At 34.7% G+C, this 24,306-nt stretch overlaps 1 protein-coding gene across 4 annotated transcripts in view; it reads right to left on the reverse strand.

The window, feature by feature from the left end:
• Nucleotides 1–1,083: 1,083 nt before the first annotated feature.
• adcyap1r1.S (adenylate cyclase activating polypeptide 1 (pituitary) receptor type I S homeolog) overlaps nt 1,084–24,306 on the reverse strand; it is a 121,598-nt gene continuing 98,375 nt past the window's right edge. The window contains exons 11-17 of one of the 4 annotated variants that reach the window (XM_041567061.1): nt 21,490–21,550; nt 20,602–20,671; nt 19,067–19,158; nt 11,225–11,308; nt 5,588–5,717; nt 5,432–5,473; nt 1,084–3,878 (exon numbers count right to left, since the gene is read on the reverse strand). In XM_041567061.1, the coding sequence (XP_041422995.1) occupies nt 3,660–3,878; nt 5,432–5,473; nt 5,588–5,717; nt 11,225–11,308; nt 19,067–19,158; nt 20,602–20,671; nt 21,490–21,550 (698 nt within the window). In that variant the 3' untranslated portion in view covers nt 1,084–3,659. 4 annotated transcript variants of the gene reach the window in all.

Here is a 24,306-nt window from a genome sequence, read left to right on the forward strand (position 1 = left end):
GTCACCGAAATCACCACATTTAGGAATGATTTGCAGCTTGGTACTTTGTAGTACAAAGACATGCATACCCAATTTAGATTCGTGGGAATGTGTACTTTCCGAAAATATACGGTTTTCTGGGGTGAACTTACTTTTTTCTACTTTTACCCCCCCAAAACGATGCAAATGTGTTGATTTTGCAGTATCTGGAATTACAGAACTGATAGCTCAAATGAGGTGTCTATATTTTAGGGCCCCTATATGCCACATGTTTGGGTACACCTATATATATTGGGCATCAAATTGTTCAGCGGACCCCAGGCTTTCATATTTGGGGTGTTTTACATTGATACCTAATGATTTGTGGGAGATATGATTCTGTAGATTGGAAGCTTTGAGGTAATTTTTCAAAAAATTCACCAATTTCTATAAAACATTATAACTTTAGGAAACAATTGCAACTTGGTAGTTTGGAGTACAACGATATATTTACCCATTTTTGATTCACCAGAATCTGTTCTTTCTAATAATGGGTAGTTTTCTAGGGTAAACCTACTGTTAGTGGAATGTTTGGCCTTGAAAGCAGAAGTATGCCGTTTGGGGAGCGGAGCTTTGGAAATTTGGTTGTGTACTGCTTTTAGATTTTGATCTATACAAGTGAGAAATCTCCATAAAACTATATATATTTGGTATTGCCGCGTTCAGGAGACATAGACCTTTCCAAATAGGCTGTGTTCTCATACATAAAGTAAATGATGTTTCTGATATATGTGATTGTTCTTTGTGAAACATGATTTTTTTCATTTTATTGGACACTTAGAAGCCAATATTTTTTTACAGAAGTAGAATTACACCAAAATTCCTGCATATTTTGAAAGTTCAGGTTGTCCTGAAAAAAACAATATATTGTTTTGCTGGGTAAACTAAAAGACCGCCCCAGGAAAGGCCCTTAAAGTGAAAGAGTGCAAAATATCTAAAAACTGCTTGGCAGTAGATGTTCGCATCTAGGACAAAATGGCTGGCAGGTAAAGGGTTAAAGACTAGTGTATTTTTAAAACTGAGTGATGGTTACCACTATAGAATGACAAGAAAATGGCAATCTGATCTTTTTAAACTTCCATATTTAATGTTAACACACCATAGGAATTGCTTAAGAATCAACTGCAAAACCAACTGAATGCTGTTATTATTTTTACTAAACTCAGTAAATTGAGAAAAAAAATGTCAGTTATCAGATAACGTACAAAAACATAGCCACAAGATTAGCATTACACATATTATATATAGTACAATAAAAACAGCCAGAAAAAAAGTATTTATAACACATAAAATATTACTGGACTACAATCAAAATGGCTCAGTAACATATGTTATGGCACAAATGACAACTGTACTCTTTACATTCCTCTTTTATATACATTTTCTGCATTTCTACTTGTGTTGCCTTGGTCCCTTCACATGTACAAAAATGCGGCAATGAGTATTTTTTTAATGTTTTACATTCAAGGAACAAAGAGCATAAACTATTTATCGCACCACTCACTGATTTGCAGATACTTTGTAAAATGTCAATATTCTAGATTAAATTCTCACTAAAAATAAACTCAAATATATTTATATATAGACGTATCCAGTTTTCTTTCTTCTGTGATTCTGTATCTGAAGTTAAAACTAGGCTATTGTTAAAATTTCCTTTCTGCATTGTATAAAGTGTTCTAAAGATTACATTGACATCATAGCAGTTTGAAATAAGAAAATATGTACCGGCTGTGACTCTGAATAACAAGGCAAAGTTAAAGAACTTTCAGAAAATAGACTTCTCTGTCTTATTTGTTATATCTGTGAAAAAATATTAAGTGGTAATATAGGTTTTTTTTTCCTGTTAGCTGTTTGTGACATGCTCCGGTATCCCAATATTACATTGTGAAGGCTGATGCCTTAATATTGTCCATGAGATCTTCATGATGATATGGTGGAACATTTGGATTGTCCACCTTGTATCCCTCAAGCTGGTGGAGGATATAGCTACATTTGAATTGTCCACCTTGTGTCTCTCAAGCTGGTGGAGGAGATACGTACAATTGGATTGTCCACCTTGTATCCCTCAAGTTGGTGGCGGATATAACTACATTTGAATTGTCCACCTTGTATCCCTCAAACTGGTGGAGGAGATAATTACAATTGGATTGTCCACCTTGTATCCCTAGAGCTGTTGTAGGAAATAACTGCCATCATCTGAAGACAGCTTGGGGCTACAGGTTGGTCTGAGTCTGAGTTGGTGGAGAACATAACTACAATTGGATTGTCCATCTTGTATCCCCCAAGTTGCTGGAGGAGATAACTACATTTGAATTTTTTACCTTGTATTCCTCAAGCTGATGGAGGAGATAATAATTGGATTGTACACCTTGTATCCCCCAAGTTGGTGGAGGAGTTAACTACATTTGAATTGTACACCTTGTATCCCTCAAACTGGTGGAGGAGATAACTACAGTTGGATTGTCCACATTCTATTCCCCAAGCTGGTGGAGGATATAACTACATTTTAATTGTCCACCTTGTATCCCCCAAGTTGGTGGAGGAGTTAACTACATTTGAATTGTCCACCTTGTATCCTTCAAGCTGGTGGAGGAGATAACTACAGTTGGATTGTCCACCTTCTATTCCCCAAGCTGGTGGAGGAGATAACTACATTTTAATTGCCCACCTTGTGTCCCTCAAGCTGTTGGAGGAGATAATTACAATTGGCTTGTCCACATTGCATTCCTAGAGCTGTTGTAGGAAATAACTGCCATCTTCTTAAGACAGCTTGGGGCTACAGGCTGAGTCTGGTCTGAGTCTATCTTACAATAGTGCCAGAACATCAAAATTATAAATAGACTACAGGTATGGAAATTGATTATCTGGAAAACTGCCATCCACAAATACCATTTCCCAAACCAATAATTCTTCGATTTTTAACGATTCACTTTTTCTTCTGTAAAACAATTTCGTTTTAAGGCGGGGTGTGGTGCTTCCCATTATCTTGAAAACCCCAGGTCCCAAGCCGTCTGCATAATAGATCCGATACCTGTATCTAAAGTAATCAGTGCAATCTATGCATGTTCTATGTTAAGTCGCTTACTTCACATTTTTCAATTTATTTAAAAAGTAGAAATAAAAAAGTCTTTCCCTAATAATAAAATATCTACTACACATTGCCACATATAGAAAGACTATGCAAACAAACAGTACATTATTTTTTTCTGCACATTATTCTTCTATTAAGCTATAATACACGTTAAGTGATGCCCCCTCTTTGTTATCGCACATAAGCTTCTCTCTAGTGACTGTGCCTATGGACTTGAAGAGGAGTCGGTATATTTACAGTAACTTTAGACTGGTAAGACATTTTGTATCACACTGCGACTACCAGTCTGAGAAATCAAGGCTGACTACCAACCATGACAATACCAGCAATGGAGGTACGGAGATGACCGACGCAAAATGATTTCTTTGTGGAATACTTAGAAAATGAATGCCCTGTTCTCCTTCACAAACATTTTTACTTTTCTACACCTCAGTGTCTCAGCGTTGGGTTGTCCATTTTTCCCTACTGCTTGTTGTGTCGTTTGGAATGAAAAGTAAAATGTCAAAATTAAAGAAAAGGGAAAAAAACTGAACTTGATATTTGGATATGGTTAGACAGTTTGAGGACTCATGTCCCCAGGTTCTCTGCGTTTATGCTGGACATCCGAATCTGCGAACTGCTCTTGCTCAGAATGGACAGTTGCGTCCCCCCGTTCACTCCGCTGCTCGCCAGCGACGGATGACGATGTTTGAAATCCACAGCAAAATACCGGTTGACTTTCCAACTCCTCCATTTCCTCTTTATTTCTGATTGCACCTTTAGGGAGAAACTTTAAAAGGTTATTTTTATATACTTTGCTGTAATGGAAAATGCTGGTAGACACACAAATAACAGGACATACAAATATACAAATATTTAACTTATTCTTTTTAAATCCCCCAGAGATTAAAAGGGAATTTTCTCAAAAGTCATTGTTTTTAACAACATTTAATGCAATTTTTTTGAAGTTTTTATGCGAAAAAAAATGATTTCAAGCAAACTGAAAAAATTCTAAATTGATAAAATGGACTTTTGTGAGTAAAAATACACATTTTTGTCACTCTTCAATAGTGATGGGCGAATTTGTGCCATTTCACTTCGCCGAAAAACGTGCAAATTTCGCAAAACGCTGAAAAATTTGCGAAACAGTGCCGGCGTCCGTTCTCGATGCCGGATCCCTTTTTTGACGCTGGCTTCCGTTCTTTTTTTTTACACCCGGCGAATTTTCGCGACCGTTTCGTGAATTTATTCACCGGCGGCAAATTGCGCAAATTCGCCCATCACTACTCTTCAATAACCAATCCCATTCTCTTCAAAATATGTCACACTGAAGATGTGGAATATAGATTTTAGCATGCTTTTTCCTTAGGTGTTGGGCCAGAATGCTGGAATTTTTAGCCAAGCAATCAATAAATTTTCTCAGTGGATGTTGTTTTTATATACATTTTTTTAATTTGAATGGATTTATTTTAAATTGAATTTTACAGTGTTTTTTCCTTTGTGGGGCTCACTTGTCCAGAATTCTGGAATTATTTTTAGACAAGGCCATTCAGTGCATAAACAGATTTTTCCAGGAGGGCTTTGTTTTGTAAGTATTTTTTTAATTTGAATTTATGTATTTTAAATTGGATTTCTCCATGGTTTTCCCTTTGGTAAGCTACCTGGCTAGAATATTTGAATTATTTTATAAACTACCTATATTTAAGCATTGTAGAACACTATGGGAGTTATTAATCAAGGTCTGAATTTATCTCAATATCGTCTGCTACAAACTCTGATCTAAACCGCTCGGGTTTTTAACGCTTATTTATTATTACATTTTCCCGAAAATTTGCTTTGCGGGAAAAGCTCAGATTTTCACGTTTTTTTTGTGAATTTTCCCCGAAATCTCAGAATTTTTCGGAGTTTTCACCCGAAAGCTCCGAAAACATCGTGAAATTGCCCGAAACCCCCGACACAACCAAAAATCAATGGGACTTTTATGCAACCTTGACAGGTTTGAGATGCCGTGGTTTTATATTCGGGCTTTTTAGCCCTCGGGGTTTAATAAATTACGAAAAATTTGTGATTTTTTTAAAAGTCCGTTTTATAAAAAAATCATGAATTTTTCGGATTTCTGGGAATTTCGGGTATATTTGAATGCAAACTTTAGTTTATGTATTTACCTGAAATTACCCGAGACCCAGCTCAAACCCCCTTAATCTTATGCCAGAAAACACCCTTACCAATAACATCCTCTGTACCCATGGACTTAATTAGGGAATTATAGATCTGAAAAATCTAATCAGGTTATAGGTCAGAAAAAACCTTTGCATTCTATTTTATTATTCTAACATATCTTACCTCTCCATTCAAGAAGCAGTACAGAATTGCCACAACAAAACCCTAGATAAAGAAATAAAATATATATTTCAGTACACCCTGGAATCCAAATATCGACAATAAACAATAGGAACGTGTTTTGATTTGAATGCAAACTTTAGTTTGTTATGTATTTACCTGAAATGACCCGAGACCCAGCTCAAACACAAGTCTTTCTCGTTTGCTGACATTTTCAGGTGAAAAAGCGAATACGGTATAATGAATTCCAAAGAGTGGGATAAGCAGCAAGGTAGAGCGAGCCAACCTCCTGTCATAGAAAAGGATATCACAATTAGGCCAATTTATATTTCCTTTAAAAAATCTTAAGAAGTGCTTAAGGGAAAACTAAAGCTTAAGTAAGGCAATTAATGCTATAACTGAGGTTTGTGTTTATATAATAGCCCAAGGCCCAATGATCCTATAGCAGTAGAAGTCTGTGTATCTGAAGATGCCCCAGTAGCTCCCCATCTTCTCTTCTGCTGATTCCCAGCACATGCTCTGTACTACTGTCACTTACCTAAGCTTAGAGAATGACTCAGAAAATACAAATATATAGTTACAAGGTTGATGACACTAATGCTTTCAGATTGAAATTCATGACAGCATGAAAAAAACCAGTGCATTACAACTGATAAATACTCAGCCCTTTAGCATCAGCTTCTACAAGAGATGAACCTCAATTTCTGCTTGGCTTTCTAACAGCAGCCCAGTGCTCACTGAGCATGTGCAGTGCCATTGACATACAAAAAGGGCCTAACAAGATCCAAAATGGGGAGTTATTGGGGACAACTATGAAGGCCTGGATAATTTTTTTTTTGTTATAAGGCTACTTAACCTCTCGGCTGGAAAGTTCAAGGTACAAAATATAGCATTTCTAGTAGTGATGGGTGAATTTATTCGCCGGCAAATTATCATGTTTCGCCAGCAGCGAATAAATCCATGAAATTGCAGCGAAAATTGAATTTATTTGGTTGTGGTGTGCAAAAGATTAAAATATGTTTTGGCTAGAAATTAGTGTTGGACAAATTTCTCCCGTTTCACTTTGCCGAAAAATTCATAAATTTCCTGTAAAAGCACATCACATTATATTTCCTTCTCCAACAGGACACACCCCAGTTCTTTTCTCATATTGGGAATTATGATGTGCGGGGGGTCTACCCACACCAAACCCATCCACTTCTGACCACACAGTTCTTCTTCATTTACCAGTTCTTGACCCTTCCTGAGTGAAGTGGGTAGAGGTAGGTTTTGGCCCAGACCACACATCATTAATAGGGAATATATGTGAAAAGCAAATTATAGTTTCTCTAGTGAATGATTAGCTTTGGTCCATGGATCCAAAATTTCATCAAACTGTACTGGCAGATTAGTTTTTTGTAAAATTAAAGGGAAACTATTATGATAATGAAAATTTTAATGAAAATTGCCGCAAATTCGATGTGAATTTCCGTGTTTAACCAGAGGCAAATAAATTTGAGAAACTTCCGCAAAATTTGCCTCCGTCAAAACTGCCATGCGTCAATACCTTTCGGACGCCCATTGACTTTAACGCTGGGGTCAAAATTGACGTGGGCGACAATTTTCAAGTTTTCGCTAATTTTTCACCGTTTTTTGGTGAAGCAAAATGGCAGAAATTCGCCCATCACTAAAATTTTATATTAAAGTCATCACACTGAAATAAGACATTTTCTAAATATAATCAATAAAAAAATTCTGAATCAGTTCTGAAATAATCATGTTGCTCTTAACTCTTCATTTCTCAGCATCTGTCTCTCTTTATTCTCTCTTCATGCAGGAACCTAATTTTGACAGTAAGATCCAATCACTGACGTGGGCTCCTTTTGCTTAGAAGATGTATTGGAGCTTACTCTTTTATAATCACCAAAAATCCTGTCTCTCTACATGCTGGATTTGTGTCAAAGTCAGTTCGATTTTGATTGTACTAGAATCAGTTCTTTAAGTGAACTTTAATACATTTGCTAGAAAAGGGAACCCACCTAAAATCGGTTTAGATATTTTAATTGATTATATTTAGAAAGTCTCATATTTCAGTAAGTTTATATTCAATTTTCATTTTCACGACCGTTACCCTTTAAATTTACCTGCCACAGTGCAGTAATGGGGAAAAACTCAGTGAATTAAAGGGAACCACCAAGACAGAAAAAGCTGTATAATGAAAGTTCTTTTTCAATTTAAACACAATACCCAATTTTTTTTTTTTAATTAAAGCACCAATATACAGTTTACAGGTATTTCATCTCAATGAAAATCATATTATTAGAATGTTGTCATGCTAAATAAGTGTTTTATGAACCAAGTAAAAGCATAAACATTTTCAACATTATTCAATTCAATTGTTATTTGCATGTTATGAGGCCAATATCCGCAAGATATTACACCAGCCAGACACTTCCAAATGAACGTTATCATTGCAAATGAGGCCGTTCCGCTGTTATATGAAAAATAAACACTTGTAAATGGGTCAGGAAACTTAAATCTGTCACGTTCAATGGGCAGAGCAATTTCACTTCCACTCACAATATACTGTATATAATAAACAAAGTCATGATCCAAGGCTACTTCAGCTTCTATAAGAGGTATAACCTCACTTTCTGCTACTATTTTGATTTCTAATGATCCTTAGCTTATCTTCTCATCAGCAGCTCACTGAGCATGTGCAGTGCCACTGACACACAAAAGATGGCCTAAAAGATCCAAGATCACAGTAATATTGCTTGATAAAACTTAGAGGCTTTAATATCTACTTATCCGTAGTTTTGAATATTCTCCTGTCATTTTCTACCCCCCTTTATTAATATTCTTTTATTCACTTCATCTTGTTCAGGTTTTAAAATAGAGTTCACAGAAAAAAAAAAATATCCACTCTCCCAAAATGATGGTGAATTAATGGTGAAACGTATCACAAATGTTCTTGTTTTTACTGTATATAAATATGTATGTATGCTGTGCCCTTTTAAGAAACTGTTTAAAGAATAACAGGCATTATTATTTTTACTATTGTATTCATTACTTGTCTCCTGCTTTCTAACCCTATACCTGCCATTGGCTTATTACACTTTGGGAAAAACCTATACCCGGGCAACGTGCTTTTCCAATAGCGTAACCTTAATTTGAGAAGCGTAGGTGCTTATCAGCAGGCTGTTGCTTCCCTTGCTGGCAAAGAAATACCTTCATCATTGGCACGGAAAGGGTAAAAGATAACATTTCAACCAGTAATAAAATGCAAATACCAAATAATTGGTTAGAATCATAAACGTACAAATTATAGTTTAAATATTTGACAATTAAATATTTTTCAGTCCCATAAAATAACGTCAACGATGAGTTGCACCATATATATAGCTTCAAAGACATGCAAGCATTAAGCAAAACATTGGCCATTATTTACCTAGTCCAGGGCCGGTAGAAGTTGGCTGTGACCAAAGTTTAGACCAAAGTTCAGAGTTACAGAACTGTAAGCTTGTGACTATTTCACAGTGCTATCAGGGCGCTCTATCGCCATTTGATCAATGAATCTGAAAGTCAACTTGTCCAAAAATAAAAAGTCCAGAGAATAAATAATATAAACATAATGTCAACATAGAAATAATAAAAAGATGTATAATAGCCAACAGTAGCATGCATTTACTTTTTTCTATATCTAGAAAAAAGATATAGCTGTCACAAACTCCCAGGGGCCAGGTAGAGCTTCCCCTTTTTGTGGAGGATTTTTTAAAGGAAATAGTCATAACTATAAGCAGTAAAACTGGGGAAGGTCTGTCTCTTAGGTAGGAAGGAAGCAGAGTAGAATTCTTTTATAATATTAGTGATGAATTTGAGTCTAATTTCCACATTTCGCCGTAAGCAAACTAATTTGCAAAATTGTGGACGAAAATTCGCCGGTGTAAAGTCCCTTGCGCCAGTAAAATCCCTTGCGTCAGAATTGTCTCTCGTGTCACGATTATTCAGACGCCCATTGACTTTAATGCATTTGGACCAAATAGTCGTGCATATAAATATTGTCGCTCGTGTCAAAATTGATGCCCTTAACGTCAATGTGATTCGTGATTTTTTTGCCGTTTTGCTCTAAATTCTTTAATTTTCCCATGAAGCGAAACTGCACAGATTCGCCCATAACTAGTTATGTTTATATATGTTGATGGGTCCCCTCTTACAATATATCAGTTCTTATTCTTACTTAGAAACACTTAGGCCAGTTAGATTCTGTGCACTTGGGCTTTGGTGTCATTTGACTGTTCCTACTTCAACTGATGTTGGTGGGTGAAAATCTTTCTTTAATAATCATACAACATTTAGTTTAGATTGTCATCCACTCACTTATTCATCTGCTAGGCTTAAAAGAGAGAATGCCTGCAAGTATCTGGCACACAGCTAGGATTTTCCAGATAGTAAGGGATTGTTCAATGGTTGGGGCCACCATGGAATGTCATGGGCGAAAGTACAGGTGGAAGTGGTAAAATGAGCTTGAGTGGTGCTTCTAGGTGATGCAATGCTTAAAAATGGTAGATGCAGTTTTATGGACTTCTCTGTAAATCTGTATTCGAGGAAATATGATGCTGGTTGCCTGTCCTAAGTGTCCATCAAACACAGAGGGCAATGCTGATAGTAAAATATCATTTCGGGAATTTTTGAGTATTTGCTTTGTCATAAGGTCTGTACAATATAAGACCCTGGAGAAAATAAGCAGGCAATCACAGATCACATGACAGGCAAAGTAAAAGGAACTGCAGCTTTTATTGCGTGTTTTGTGCATGCAGGCATTTATTTAATCATACGCCTGCATGCATGAAACGCATAAGGCTGTGTGTTTGTTCACTTCTTGTCTGAAATAAAATCTGCAGTTCCTTTTCTTTGACTGTTGCAAGATCTGTGAGTGTCTGCAGTTTTCTCCAAGGTTGAATACCTCCACCTTGAGCTGTAGGTCAGGGGTATGTACTATATAAGGCACAATAGATTAAATTATCAGAGAGTATAAAACACATACTACTGAGTTAGGCATTCTTTCTATAGTATTAGGGGTTTATTTGTCAAAATCCAAATTCTTCTGATTTAAAAAAAGACCAACCAAAGTAGATTGTTATTAAAAAAAGCTTGATTTAATTTGATTTGATTTTTTGTCAAATTCCAGGACATGCCATTGACTTATATACAACCTCGGCAGGTCTGAGATGGCGGATTTTTGGATTCTGTCTTTTTGCATCCTCGGGGTATAATAAATCTCTAAAAATTCGGATTTTATAGTAAAAAAAACTAGACGTTTTTTGACTTTTTAGCATTCAGACTTTAATAAATAACCCACTTAGTGTCTGTGAAAGTAAAGTAAGGTATAGGAAACGTTATCCTGAAACCCGTTATCCAGAATATAAATATATAGATTTTAACATTTTAATTAAAATGTATTGCCTAAATATACACATCTGTAATGAATCGTTGGATATAGCTACTGAAATATCTTAATATAATTTTAGAAAAAGAATTGAATCTGCTATATTTAGCACCCTAGAGGAAGAACAAGCCCTTGATCGGTATATAGGCATGTAGGTGCCTGCGAATCTGAGAAACTGCCTATATATTCGATTCAGCCAGTGCGTAAGTGGAATTTCATAGGTGGGATATCATTATGACATTGTTACAGGTACATAGAACATTAATTTGTCATGCAGTAGGACTGGGCGTCATATATATATCTAGAACAGGTATCAAATGGGTCATGCTTCACAAACACAGTAATGCCACAGGATTGTGTACACTTACAGTGTAATGATGGATAGTTCTGACATCTTGAAAGAGTGCTCGCGAGCCCTCTTAGTCTTACAGAAGCATTTCTGAAAGCAGCTGCTGAACATGACAAGATTAGCATTTTTCAGCTTTGTATGAGCTGGACAGTCATCTATTCAACACAAGGCACAAGGACAAAGCACAGAATGGAAATCTTAAAACACAATGAACATTACTATTCATGAGAAACGCACTTCAGGACACATAAAAGAGAGGGTTATTGTATTGTATCATCAATGGACATAGAAAAGGTGTAGGAAAGACAAAAGCTCTGAACATGTTCTGTACATGAAACCTTATGTAGGGTGATTAATTAAATTCCTATTTAAGAGAGGCATGGGTCATTGTTTAAAGGAACTAACACTATAAACAACTGGTTGTGTTGGTCTTCAAGTTTTTAACTCCACAGATATTATCATTGTAATAAATTCTTACATATTTTATAACATCGGATTTAGCTAATTCCATAGAATTCCCCATATAGCTACACTTAATAACAGCAAGAAGAAAACCGTTTCTAATTTCATTCAAAAAATTAAAACAACATTTAAAAAAGGTATCGAATATTTGTAATGACCAATAGATTTTGCCTAAAACTGTCATTTTTTTAAAAGATCTAAAACAATGATATCACAAATTAGTTTTTTTCTTTTAGTTCATGATATACAAAGCCTATAATTCTGGATAGGTCCTTTCATTTTAATTATTTTAATAATCTTAAATGATTTGGTTCAATTTTGGGACAGAAAGTTTTGCTGCAGTAAAAACATGACTCTGCTGTTTTAAATTGTTAAACGTTTAGCATAACACGTTCCCATTGTGTAGGATGTGCATAAAGTGTGTCGGGAGTTGTCAGGAGAAAGAAAGAGGCTGCTCTGATGTTCTTCTAATTAGGAAAGATTTGAGAAAGATTTCTAATTTTTTTCCTAAGCAGAAGAACATCAGAGCAGCCTCTTTCTTTCTCCTGACAACTTCTTCCTTGACTACTTGGTGGTCAGACTGGTCAGAAAATGACAGGAAGGTGGCGCTGTTGTAACAAAATTCATTCATATTAACAGTACATGTATCCCTTAATATCTTGGAATTAAAAAAAAAAATAATGAATGTACAATTCAAAAGTTCTTAGAATAGCCCCCTCATCAATTTTACATTCACTTATTTTAAAGGTTTACTTAAGCTTAAATTAAAAAGAATTTGTTTCTCAGCTAATATTACAGGGCTACTCTGGATTTTTCTGCAGTTACTTTCCAGCAAGGCACAGTTTGATATATCAAAATGTAGGAAGTAGGAAACTTTAAACACTAGAATTAGTAATAAGAAAATATAAGAAAATATAATTTAGAGCATGATTAAGAATATTTAAAAATGCTGTTAATTTGTGAAATTGCGAAAAAGACTTAAATTGGCCACCTGACCATTTTGTAACACGGGTTTTTGCACATTAATCATATTTTATTAAAAAGATCAATAAAATCTACAATAATTTGATAATGTACTGCATGATTCCCATTTTCATCATACTCTCTACTGTTTTTTTAATATTTAGGGGCAGATTTATCAAGGATCGAATTTCGAAGTTAAAAATATTTCGAAATTCGACCATCGAATTGAAATACTTCGAATATCAAAGTCGAAGTTTTTTTCATCGAATTTGGGTATCCTGCGGTCGAAGTAAATTTGTTCGATCGAATCGAACGATTTGAAATATTTCAGCGAACGATCGAACGATTTTACTTTGACTTCCAAAAACTCTAGAAGGTCCCCATAGGCTAACATAGCACTTCGGCAGGTTTAATTTGGCGAAGTATTGAAGTTTACGTTTTTTTTAAAGAGACAGTACTTCAATTATCGAATGGTTGAATATTCAAATGATTTTATTTCGAATCGAATTCAAAGTCAAAGTCGTAGTATCCTATTCGATGGTCGAAGTATCCAAAAAATTACTTTGAATTTCGAATTTTTTTACTTCGAAAATTCCCTCGAATTCACTTCGACTCTTGATAAATCTGCCCCTTATTTTTAGAAACTGTGAATAAGCAAAACTGTGTTAACGTTAGTAGTTTCATTATACTATTTTTTTTTAAATATTTTTTTATATTTGTTTTTTAATAAAAAGATGCTGAAATTAACTAAAAACATTTTTAACAAAACAGACAATTCTGTAAACACCCCCACCCACCCACACATATATAATTACTGTTTTGAGACATACAATACTTTTAGGCTGGTCTTATAAGTGAACAGAAGTAACCTTAGGTTTACATACTGTATATTTTATTTAAGGGATCATTTCCCTGTGACTCTTTTTATAAGAGTAAACTATAGTTTACAACATTCAATGACATTTGTAGAAAATCAGTTACTCCTTGAAACCCCAAATCTGTTTATGTCATTTAGGGGCAGATTTATCAAGGGTCGAATTGAAAATTGAATTTTTAAATTCAAATTTCGAGGTAATTTTAGGGGCATATTAATCTAGGTTCAAATTTCAAATTGTAAAAACTTTGAAATTTGAATTCAAAAAGACCAACCGAAATAAAGTCAAAGTTTTTTTTTGGTCGAATAGGTCCGTATTCGGCTGAATTAAAATCATATGAATCGAAGGAATGGCGCATTAGATCGAACTTGATTTGAAGTTTTTCCCAAAAAAACTTTAATTTTTAAGTTCACAATTGACTCCAAATAGGTTCTAGGAGGTCCCCCATAGGCTAAAACAGCATATTTTAGATGGTGCATCGTCGAAGCCGAATTTTTAAAGAGACAGTACATGATAAATGTTTATATTCGAATTTTTGATTTTTTTCAAATTTGAATCAAATTTGGAATATTCCCTAGTCGAAGTACACAAAAAATAGCTCGAAATTTGCATTTTTTTCATTTGAAAATTCACCTCGACCTTTGATAAACCTGCCCCTTAGTGTAGTTTGACTAGGGAATAGTCCAGATTCGATTTGCATTTGAAAAAAAAAACATTTCTGAAAATACAAAATTTCGAATACGATCCAAATTCGATTTGAACGATCGAATATAGCCTTTTCAGGCAAAGATAAAAAATTAAAATCTTTAAATAAATTTCAATTGGTCTTTTTTAATTTGAATTTGAAGTTGATGGGAGTCTGAAAAAAAACATCACCTTGAAATGCGACCCTTGATAAATCTGCACCCAACTCTTAAAATGTAAAAAAAACTCTACATTGAAAACCTAGTTGACAAATACAACAGCCATCCTTGGAAGAAACCCTTGGAAGAAATGAGTGTACAAAGATAACATTGCTTTGGGCTCTGATATTTAAGAACCCAGTGCCAGAACCTGTCATAAGTTCACTCAACCTCTCCTTTACTCAAAACAGTTTGATGGAGGTCATTCAGGTAGAAATACTAAAAATCTTCAACTTCATCAAAATTGCTATCACACAGATTTCTACTCATTTTTTGTCTTCAACTTCTGTTAGACCCATTTAAGGCACTTAACCATACTACAGATACTTTTCAGAAGGCTAGAGATTCCATCCAAAATGCAAATGTTCACAAAAAACCTGTTTACTCAAGTGTGCCTAATGAATGCATTTCCTCTTTGTGAGTGACACAAATGTAATTGTCTTTGTGCAAAATGAATTGTATAAAAGTATAATTATGGAACCTTATACAATGGATGCCAAATGATATTGATGTGTAAAACTGTCCTAAAAATAATGAAAGTGGGAGGCCTTTGTAACAAAATTTAGAATTTGTGAATTTTCTTTTAAATCGAACACAGCTTTTAGATGCTAAATTTTTACATTACACTAATCAGTTAAGCAACTGTCAATTTCAGGCTATAGAGGCGAGTTTCTACTAGTAATCGGAGAATTTGTCCCATTTCACTTCACCGAAAATTTGCGAATTTCCTGCAAAATTTGCGAATTTCCTCCAAAATTCATGAAACGGCGGAAAAATTTGTGAAAAATCGAGAAATAGGAAAGTTCCCGAAAAAATCGTGAAATTCAAAAGTTTTCACGAAAAAATCTTAAAATTTGGACGTTTTCACTCAAAAATTGTGACATTCTAATATTTTCACTAAAAAATCATTAAATTTTAAGTATTTCATACAAAAATTTTGAAATTTGAAGGATTTCACTCAAAAAAAATTGTGAAAATGGGAAACTGATGCCGGCAAATTTTCACCAGCGAATTTTCACAGGAGATTTGCGAATTTATTCACTGGCGGCGAAACGCTTGAATTCGCCGCAAATTAGTGCCAAGTGAATTTATTAGGCAATCACTAGTTTCTACCCTTCACTAAAGCAGACATCACTTCTCTGTCTTTTCTAAATGGAAAACTTTATTCAGTTCATTGGCACAGTGCTGTCTGCTGAGCTAAATGTAGTCAATTGCTTGGTGGTGAGATGGCATCAAAGGGACTTTGAAATTTCACAAAAATCCCACAGGCATGCTGTTTGCAATAAAAATTGTGTTTATTAGTCCATATTTAAAATATCAAACAGTCCCCACATGGGGGGGGGCTGTATGATATTTTAAATATGGAGTAATAAACACAATTTCTTTTGCAAACAGCATGCCTATGGGATTTTTGTGAAATTTCGAGGCTATACCTCTATTTGGTCACTAGAGGACCCCAGCATGCAATCAGTTATTTACTAATGTCTATCTTCTAGCAATTTAGTGTTAAAATCAAAGGGACTTTGAACATTAAAATCGTAGAAAGGAAATATATTTTAATATTGATTTATGACTTTACATTTCATTCAGCCCAAAAGCTACTTCACACTAGTGATGGGCGAATCTGGGGTGGTTCGATTTGCCGAAAAATTTGAGAATTCCCCGTGAAATTCACGAAACGGCGAAAATTTCGCTGGCCAAAATGCAAAAATTTTCACTGCAGTTTAACGAATTGCAGGAACTCGCCGCGAATTTGCACCTGCCGAATAAATTCGCCCATCACTACTTCACACCAATATTTTAATTGTTCCATTATTTGATTTAAAAAAAAAATGATTTATTTAAAATGTAATGGGTTATTTATTAAAATATTTTTTTCTATTATTTTAATAATAAAAAGTCAACCAAATGCCCATCCGCAATCTGGTTTTATTTACAAACAGATCGAAAATGGCCCATGCGAGAAAACTCTCGACAAAAACTCAATGTCAAAAGTCAAATTGTGTGACTATTCGAATCGTGTGACTCTTTCGAATTGTCACCCTGAAAAACTCAAATTATTTGGATTATTGAACAAAAAAACTTAAATGTAGCTGATTATTGAACAAAAAACAGCGTCAAACAGCTTGAGACATTTGACAATCATGAAGGCAAAAAACATGTTCCATTTCTTAAAGGGACCATCTGCCATTGACTTTTACATACAGGTTTTAGCTGGAGTGTTTTTTTATTTGAATTTTAAGAAGCTTTGGAGTACAATAAATCTTAATAAAAAATTAAGAATAAAAATTACGTTTTTTTTTCCCTCTAAAATTTTTTTTCCTCTTTAAAACTTACTCGGTCAGATAAATTAGAGACTTCATAAATAGGCCCCTAAAAGTGTAAACAAATGCTTGCATAAATATTGACACCAGTATCATTTAATTCAAATAAAATATTTATGTAGTAAAATAAATATACAGAATGTGCAGAGCTGGATTTTGGTTTTGTTCTCTTAATCATGTATCTCTTTTTAAAAGATGCAGAATATAAAAGTTTATCTTTTCGTATTTACTATAAAAGGTTAATACAAAATTAGAGGCCTATGGAGAAATGGAGCCATGTGTTACCCCTCTGAATCAGTTTCATTAACAGCAATTGTGTTTAATTGCGCCATAAAATTGTGCATTGATTTAATAAAGGCATTGTTTCTGTTATGCTATGTCATATGTAGAAAACTATACAATAAATTATACTTTAAAAAATGAATTTATGATCAAATATTAGTTTAACACAAAATTAATGTCACAAAACAAATAAAAACAAAAAAAAATATTTGATTTGATTCATTTATTTATTAAACATCATTTTTTTTCTGGTCAAAGGGGAAAACTTGACCTTTTAATTAAAAAAAAAATCAAAAAATACTCCAGCTAATGAATAGTCGTATAGAAGTCAATGGCAGATACTTTAACAACTGGAACATGTTTACCTCCAGTTTTCTCTATAGTTTCATGCTGTTTGCGCTGGTTTCATTCGATAATCTGACAAGTTAGAGTTTTGGGGGCGACATTTTGATAAAGTTGAGTTTTAGGAGCAACAATTCAAAAAAATTGTAAGATTCAAATTGATGCTCGGTTTTGTTGAACCAATTTTTCCAAGAATAATTATTGGTAAATTAAGGAGATTTGGGTTTGGGAGTTTGGTCGAATTTTTTTGTATCACAGAGAGAGAAAAAGTTGCTTTTTAGTAAATAGGCCTCCAAATGTTTCAGATGAAAAGTCATTCCAAACATGTGAGAAATGTGTTCAATACCAAACTCATGCATGAACAAAGAAATTCATAGGTTGACCCCTGGTTCTTTAAATTGCCATTTTTATGATACCCCAATATTACCACAAATATTCATGATGTTCCATTTAACTTTGCAGATGTATTTTTAATTTTTGTGCCTTTTTTAAACTTCTCATTCCTTTTATCTTTAATTCTATATTTATACTGCTTTATGACAGCAATTGCCATTACTCAAATACATGCAACGTCGCACCTAAGAATATAATACATACAGGAACAAACAGAAAGGCAAGGCAAAAGTTACTTTAAAATAAAAAATAATTGTTTTAGGCTTAGGCTTTAGATCTGTGTAGGTATGTGTGAATCAAGTAGCACAAATGTACTCATAAGTTGGAAAAAAAGAAAATGTGACAACAATGTTTTACTTCTATGTCTCTATTAAATCCAATAACATCCTCCAATCGTTATAGTGCATAACAATTCACACAGTAATTTCAGTGTAATTATTAGAGATGGGCGAATTAGACAGGCGCGAATTCCCGCGATTCTCCGCTGGTGAAAAAATTTGTAGGGATGCACCGAATCCAGGATTCGGTTTGGGATTCGGCCAGGATTCGGCCTTTTTCGGCCGAATCCTTCTGCCTGGCCGAACCGAATCCGAATCCTAATTTGCATATGCAAATTAGGGGCGGGAAGGAAATTGTGTGACTTTTTGTCATAAAACAAGGAAGTAAAAAATGATTTCCCCTTCCCACCCCTAATTTGCATATGCAAATTAGGATTCGGATTCGGTTTGGTATTCGGCCGAATCTTTCGCAAAGGATTCGGGGGTTCGGCCGAATCCAAAATAGTGGATTCGGTGCATCCCTATAAATTAGCGAAACCGCCACGAAAATTCGGCAGCTAAAATTCATCGGCATCAAGAAAAAAATGGACGCCGGCCAATTTTGCCAAAAAAATGGATGCCGGCATCAAAAAGTGAATTTTACGGTGTTTCGTGAATTTCGTTGAAATTTTTTCTGCGAAGTGAAACGCCCCAAATTCGCGCATCACTAGAATACACAACATTTGCTGTAAATGTGCTTGCCTGGCCTAAAGTGATGCAAAACAATAAAACCTATAATAAAATGGTTTTTGCAACTGAATTTTATCAAGATATTAATTCAAAATGTGCTCCGAATGTTTTCTTATAGCATCTTTTTGTGCATGACAAAATATATATATTTTTTTCTTTTATGGGGGAAAAATATCATGAATAATAATCATATAAGCAAAAATATACTTTTTGTGACAACCAAATGGGAAAAATGGAATAAAAGATAATCAAGCCACAGAATTTTATAATATTAATTATAATATATTTCTCTCTAGCATCGATATACTTACAAATATATACTGGACTCGTTTCCTCCGATGTCAGGGGACTGAAGCTTTTGAACAAGAATGATGATGATGCCCACAAACAGCACAAAGTTTATCTGCAAATAAACACATTATAAATTGTATAAACGCATGTGTTGGCTTATGTATATGGATTTCAAAAAGTTTAATAGCAGATATAGTGGCAGCAAACAAAAGTAGAATGTTCCCATTTTTCCATTTGTTTTCAAATTCAAAAAACTCAAAAACTCAAAAATCCTAAAACAATAATGGGCTTTATTTATTAAAATTCAAATTTGTGAGGTTTTAAAGGCTTTTTTCTGCTTCGAATAAACTCCCACTTTAAAAAAACTCGAATGTCTGTTAATTAAAAAATCCAAATATAAAAACAATTGAATGCAATTGTGAAAATAGCTAAAAAAAATTAATTTGTGAATTTAAAGCTCAAATGAAAGTATTAGAAATATTTTTACATTATGAAATTCTGGTATTTTCATGAATGGATTATTGTTTCTTATACATTATTATTGCATGATCGTTCATCGCATTCAAAATACTTTTATAGGGGTAGTTTACATAATAATCCCCTGACTTTAAGGGGCAGATTTATCAAGGGTCAAATTTCGAAGTGGAAAATATTTTGAAATTCGATCATTAAATTGAATACTACGACATTCGAAGTAGAATTTATAGGATTTTTTGCATCCTACTCCGATCGCAGTACGATCAAACTCCGATCGTATTTCGATCGTATGATTTTCCTTCGAATACAAAAAAATGCTTACTCTTTTCTTTATCCTTCCTACACACATTCTCATTCCTTTGCCTGCCCAGAACTCTTGTCTTGGTTCCCTCATTTTTAAAACCTGGCAACATCTGAGTAGCGGAGGGCTCCTCCCGACACCTGTTATAGGCAAACGAGTGTGGATAGACAGGAACCTTGGCATTTGTTCTGGGTTCGTGATACTGAACGTGACAGTGAGGCTACAGTTGTATTGTTGTTGTTATATTTTATTACTTATCCTTCTATCCAGTACCTCTCTTCTTCATATTGAATAGTGATGGGCGAATTTATTCGCCATGCGCAAATTCATGGTGAATTCTCAAAAACGAACGACCGTGTCAAAAACGGACGCTGTCATCAAAAACGAGACACCAGCGTCGTTTCGCAAATTTTCCACCTTCGCGCGAATTTCGCTGGAAATTCAGAAATTTTTCGGGGGAGCGAAAAGCCCCAAATTTGCCCATCACTAATATTGAAGCCTTTCATTCACACCAGTGCCTCATTGCTAGAATAAACTGAACCCTAAAAAATAAATAGCTGCTGAAATTCCAAAAGGAAAGCAGCTGAACAAAATGCTAAATAATTTGTAGTAAATGCAAATAAATAAAAAATGAAGACCAATTACAAATTGTTTCAGAATATTACCCTTTACATCATAATAAAATAAATGGTGTGCAATTTGGCACATGGGTACTTTCGGCTTTTGTTGCACTTATTGAAATGAATAAGAGATTATTAGAATACATATTTAACATACCATTATTGATCCAATAACAGGACCCTTAATCACCCACCACAGAGCAGTGTTATTGTTCGTGTCCCAGCATCTAAGAAAATAGGAAGAAAAAAACCTATGTAAAAATGAGAATTAAAGCCTAACTGAAGAAGTAGGTAGAAATGTTGTTCATGAAGTGAAAATTCGGAAAATTCAAAGTGAAAATTCAAATTAAAAAAATTCGAATTTCAAGCTAATTTTTGTGTACTTCAACTAGGGAATAGTCCAAGTTCGATTCGAATTTGAAAAAAAATCAAAAATTTAGTATCAAAATGTATCATGTACTGTTTTTTAAAAAAAAAAATCGACTTTGACTATTCGGCATCTAAAACCCACTGAATTGCTGTTTTAGCCTATGGGGGACCTCCTACAACCTATGTGGAGTCAATTGGTGGACTTCTTCAAATGGAAAAACTTTGAATCTTACGATCGCACGAATTCGAACGAATATGGACTCTTCACCCGCAAAAAAAATAAAAATAAATTCCGATTGGTCAAATTTCAACGTTTTTTAAATTCGAAATTCGACTCTTGATAAATCTGCCCATTTGTTTGTGCTTCTGTACCAGCCCAAGGCAACCACAGCCCTTTAGCAGGTTTGTGGTTTCTATTGAAAAAATCATTTTTGCACCTTCTGTTTGTAGAACAAATAATAAATAAATATTATCATATACAGAATGTGATGGTCCTATTAAAGATGTTAGACTCCAATCAATCTGTGCTTGTTAAAGAAATTGTAGTTTTGCCACTACTTTCTCAATTATTTTGTTCCGTGTATAGAGGCCTAAACATTTGAATGATCACCTTGTTTTATATGTTCATATGAACAAACAGGACAGGTGAGGGCAATTTTATCAAAATGATACCTACCCCAGGTTATCAAAGTGAAGTCTCAGAACAGCCCATATTGTCACACAAATCAGTGGAGTGCCTGCAGTCAACAAAAGGAAATAATTATTAATCCCCTAAATAAACAGCATAAAAAGTAAAGCACATCTTGTATCAAGCTAAAAATATGCTAGAGACCCATTTGGCTAACCATACCCCAATGACATTAAAACATGACCTTGAACTCTACTCCATTTGGGCATCTTGTTAAGGTATTGTAGAACCATAGAACCATGGGCACTTGGAGAGACCATAAAAGCTTAAGGCCCCCCATACACAGGCCAATAAAAGCTGCCGACAGACCAAGTCAGCAGTTATTGGCCCATGTGTGGGGCCGTTCGACGGGCTTCTCCGATCGTTATCTGGGCTGAAAGTTAGGCAGATATTGATCAGGCAGGGAAAAAAATCCTGCAATCTGACCGCCAATATTGCCTCCATTCTGATCTGATCGTTGGGTTTTAGGCCCACGATCGGATCAGCCCGATATCACCCACCTCAATGTGGGCATATCGGGGAGAGATTCGCTCGTTTGGCGACATCACTAAACGATCGGATCTCCCTGTGTATGGCCACCTTTTGGCGAGACTTTGACGATTTAACTCAACATTTTCTGCTACAAACTCCGATCAAATCTGCTCGGTTTTTAACTCTTATTTATTATTACATTTTCACTAAATTTGCTTTGCGGGAAAAAATCTGAGTTTCACGATTCTTTCGGAATTTTCACCCGAAAACTCAGATTTCTTATGCTTTTTGCCTGAAAACTCAGAAAACTTTGGGGTAGTGATGGGCGAATTGGCAAAATTCACGTAATGGCGAAAAATTCATGAAATGGCGACGGCATCTGTTTTTTTGGACATTTTTTTGACGCCGGTGAAATTTCGCCATCAAATTTTTGACGCCGTTTTGCAAATTTATTTGCCAGCAGCGAATCGTGCAAATCCGCTGTGAATTCGTGCCTGGTGAATAAATTCGCCCATCACTAATTCGGGTTATTGCACAAAACCCAGCACACATCAAAAAATCATTGGGACTTCTCCCACTGACTTTTATGCAACCTCAACAGGTCTGAGATGCAAGATTTTCTGACTTTTCATCCTCGCGGTTTAATAAATTCCGAAAAATTCATGATTTTTTAAAAGTCCAATTTTATAAAAATAAATCACAATTTTTTCAGGATTTTTGCATTTGGAGTTTAGTAAATAACCCCCTAAATCTACAACTTTAACTAAAACATACACTTCAGAGACGTTAGTGGGGGGGAGGATCAATTGATGATTCATCAAAAGAGAAACAAAAGGAAGGTAGAGAGTCCTAGAAAAACACATTCATGTCTATCCATTAAGAGTTATAAGCTTTGTGTAGGACCTCTGTTTTGTTCCTGATAACAAACATTTATGATGGGAAAATGGGAGGTAGACCAAAAATAGGTCACACATTCCATTAACTGTTTACATTTTTTTTTTTTTTGCAATAATCAGATCTGCAATTTGAGCTTAATCACAATTCCCTATATAAAGAGCCAGGTGTAAAGATAATGAACACCTGATTCTAATTCCTGTTCAGAGAAACAGAAAATTTTGCATAATTATTTTTTAATTAAATGACGAATTTCCATAGACTGTTGATTCAGCTGAACCGAGGCTTTGTTGGAAGATAATCAATTATCATTCTAAATTGTGTGAATCTTGCAATATTTTATCTGTGTGTGTGTATAATAAGGAGTTTCTGTTAGTGTATTAGGAAATTTACTTTTTATAAACACAGTCATGCACCTAATATATCTTAATTTGTTTTGATGAATCATTGATGAATGAAAAATATGTCAAGATCAGCCGTTATGGAATTGGTACCCTTAATTAAAGGATAAGTAAACCTTTAAAATAAGTGAATGTAAAATCAATTATGCTGCTATTCTAAGCACTTTTGCAATGTATACGGTTCATTTTATTTTTTTAGATATTAAAGGATACATGTAGGGGAAGATTTACATATGGCAAATGTAAATCCTTCGACTTCGAATATCGAAGTCAAAGGATTTACCGCAAATAGTTCGATCAAATGATCGAATGAAAAATCATTTGATCGAACGATTAAATCCTTCGAATCGTTCGATTCAAAGGATTTTAATCCATTGATTGAATGATTTTTCTTCAACCAAAAAATTGATAGAAAGCCTATGGGGACCTTCCCTTACATTGCACCTCGGTAGGTTTTAGGTGGCGAAGTAGGGGTCGAAGTTTTTTTTTAAAGAGACAGTACTTTGACTATCGAATGTTCGAATATTTAAACAATTTTTAGTTTGAATCATTCGATTCGAAGTTGAAGTCAAAGTAGCCAAAAAAAACATTCGAAATTTGAAGTTTTTTTTATTCTATTCCTTCACTCGAGCAAAGTAAATGTGCCCCGTACTGTTAATATGAATGAATTTTGTTACAACAGCGCCACCTGCTGGTCATTTTCTGACCATTCTGCCCACCAAGTAGTCAAGGAAGAAGTTGTCAGGAGAAAGAAAGAGGCTGCTCTGATGTTCTTCAAACTTGAGAAAGGTTTCTAATTTTTTCCTAAGCAGAAAAACATCAGAGCAGCCTCTTTCTTTCTCCTGACAACTTCCTTGACTACTTGCTGGTCAGAATGGTCAGAAAATGACCAGCAGGTGGCGCTGTTGTAACAAAATTCATTCATATTAACAGTGCATGTACAGATGAAGCCACTTGGATTTGTGAGATAAATGCGTCATGACTCATGGTTAATTGAAGAAACTGCGTTATCTAAAGTCATCTTAACTCATTTAATGCA

This window comes from Xenopus laevis, chromosome 6S (genome assembly GCF_017654675.1).
Source record: "Xenopus laevis strain J_2021 chromosome 6S, Xenopus_laevis_v10.1, whole genome shotgun sequence".
Taxonomy (NCBI): Eukaryota; Metazoa; Chordata; class Amphibia; order Anura; family Pipidae; genus Xenopus; species Xenopus laevis.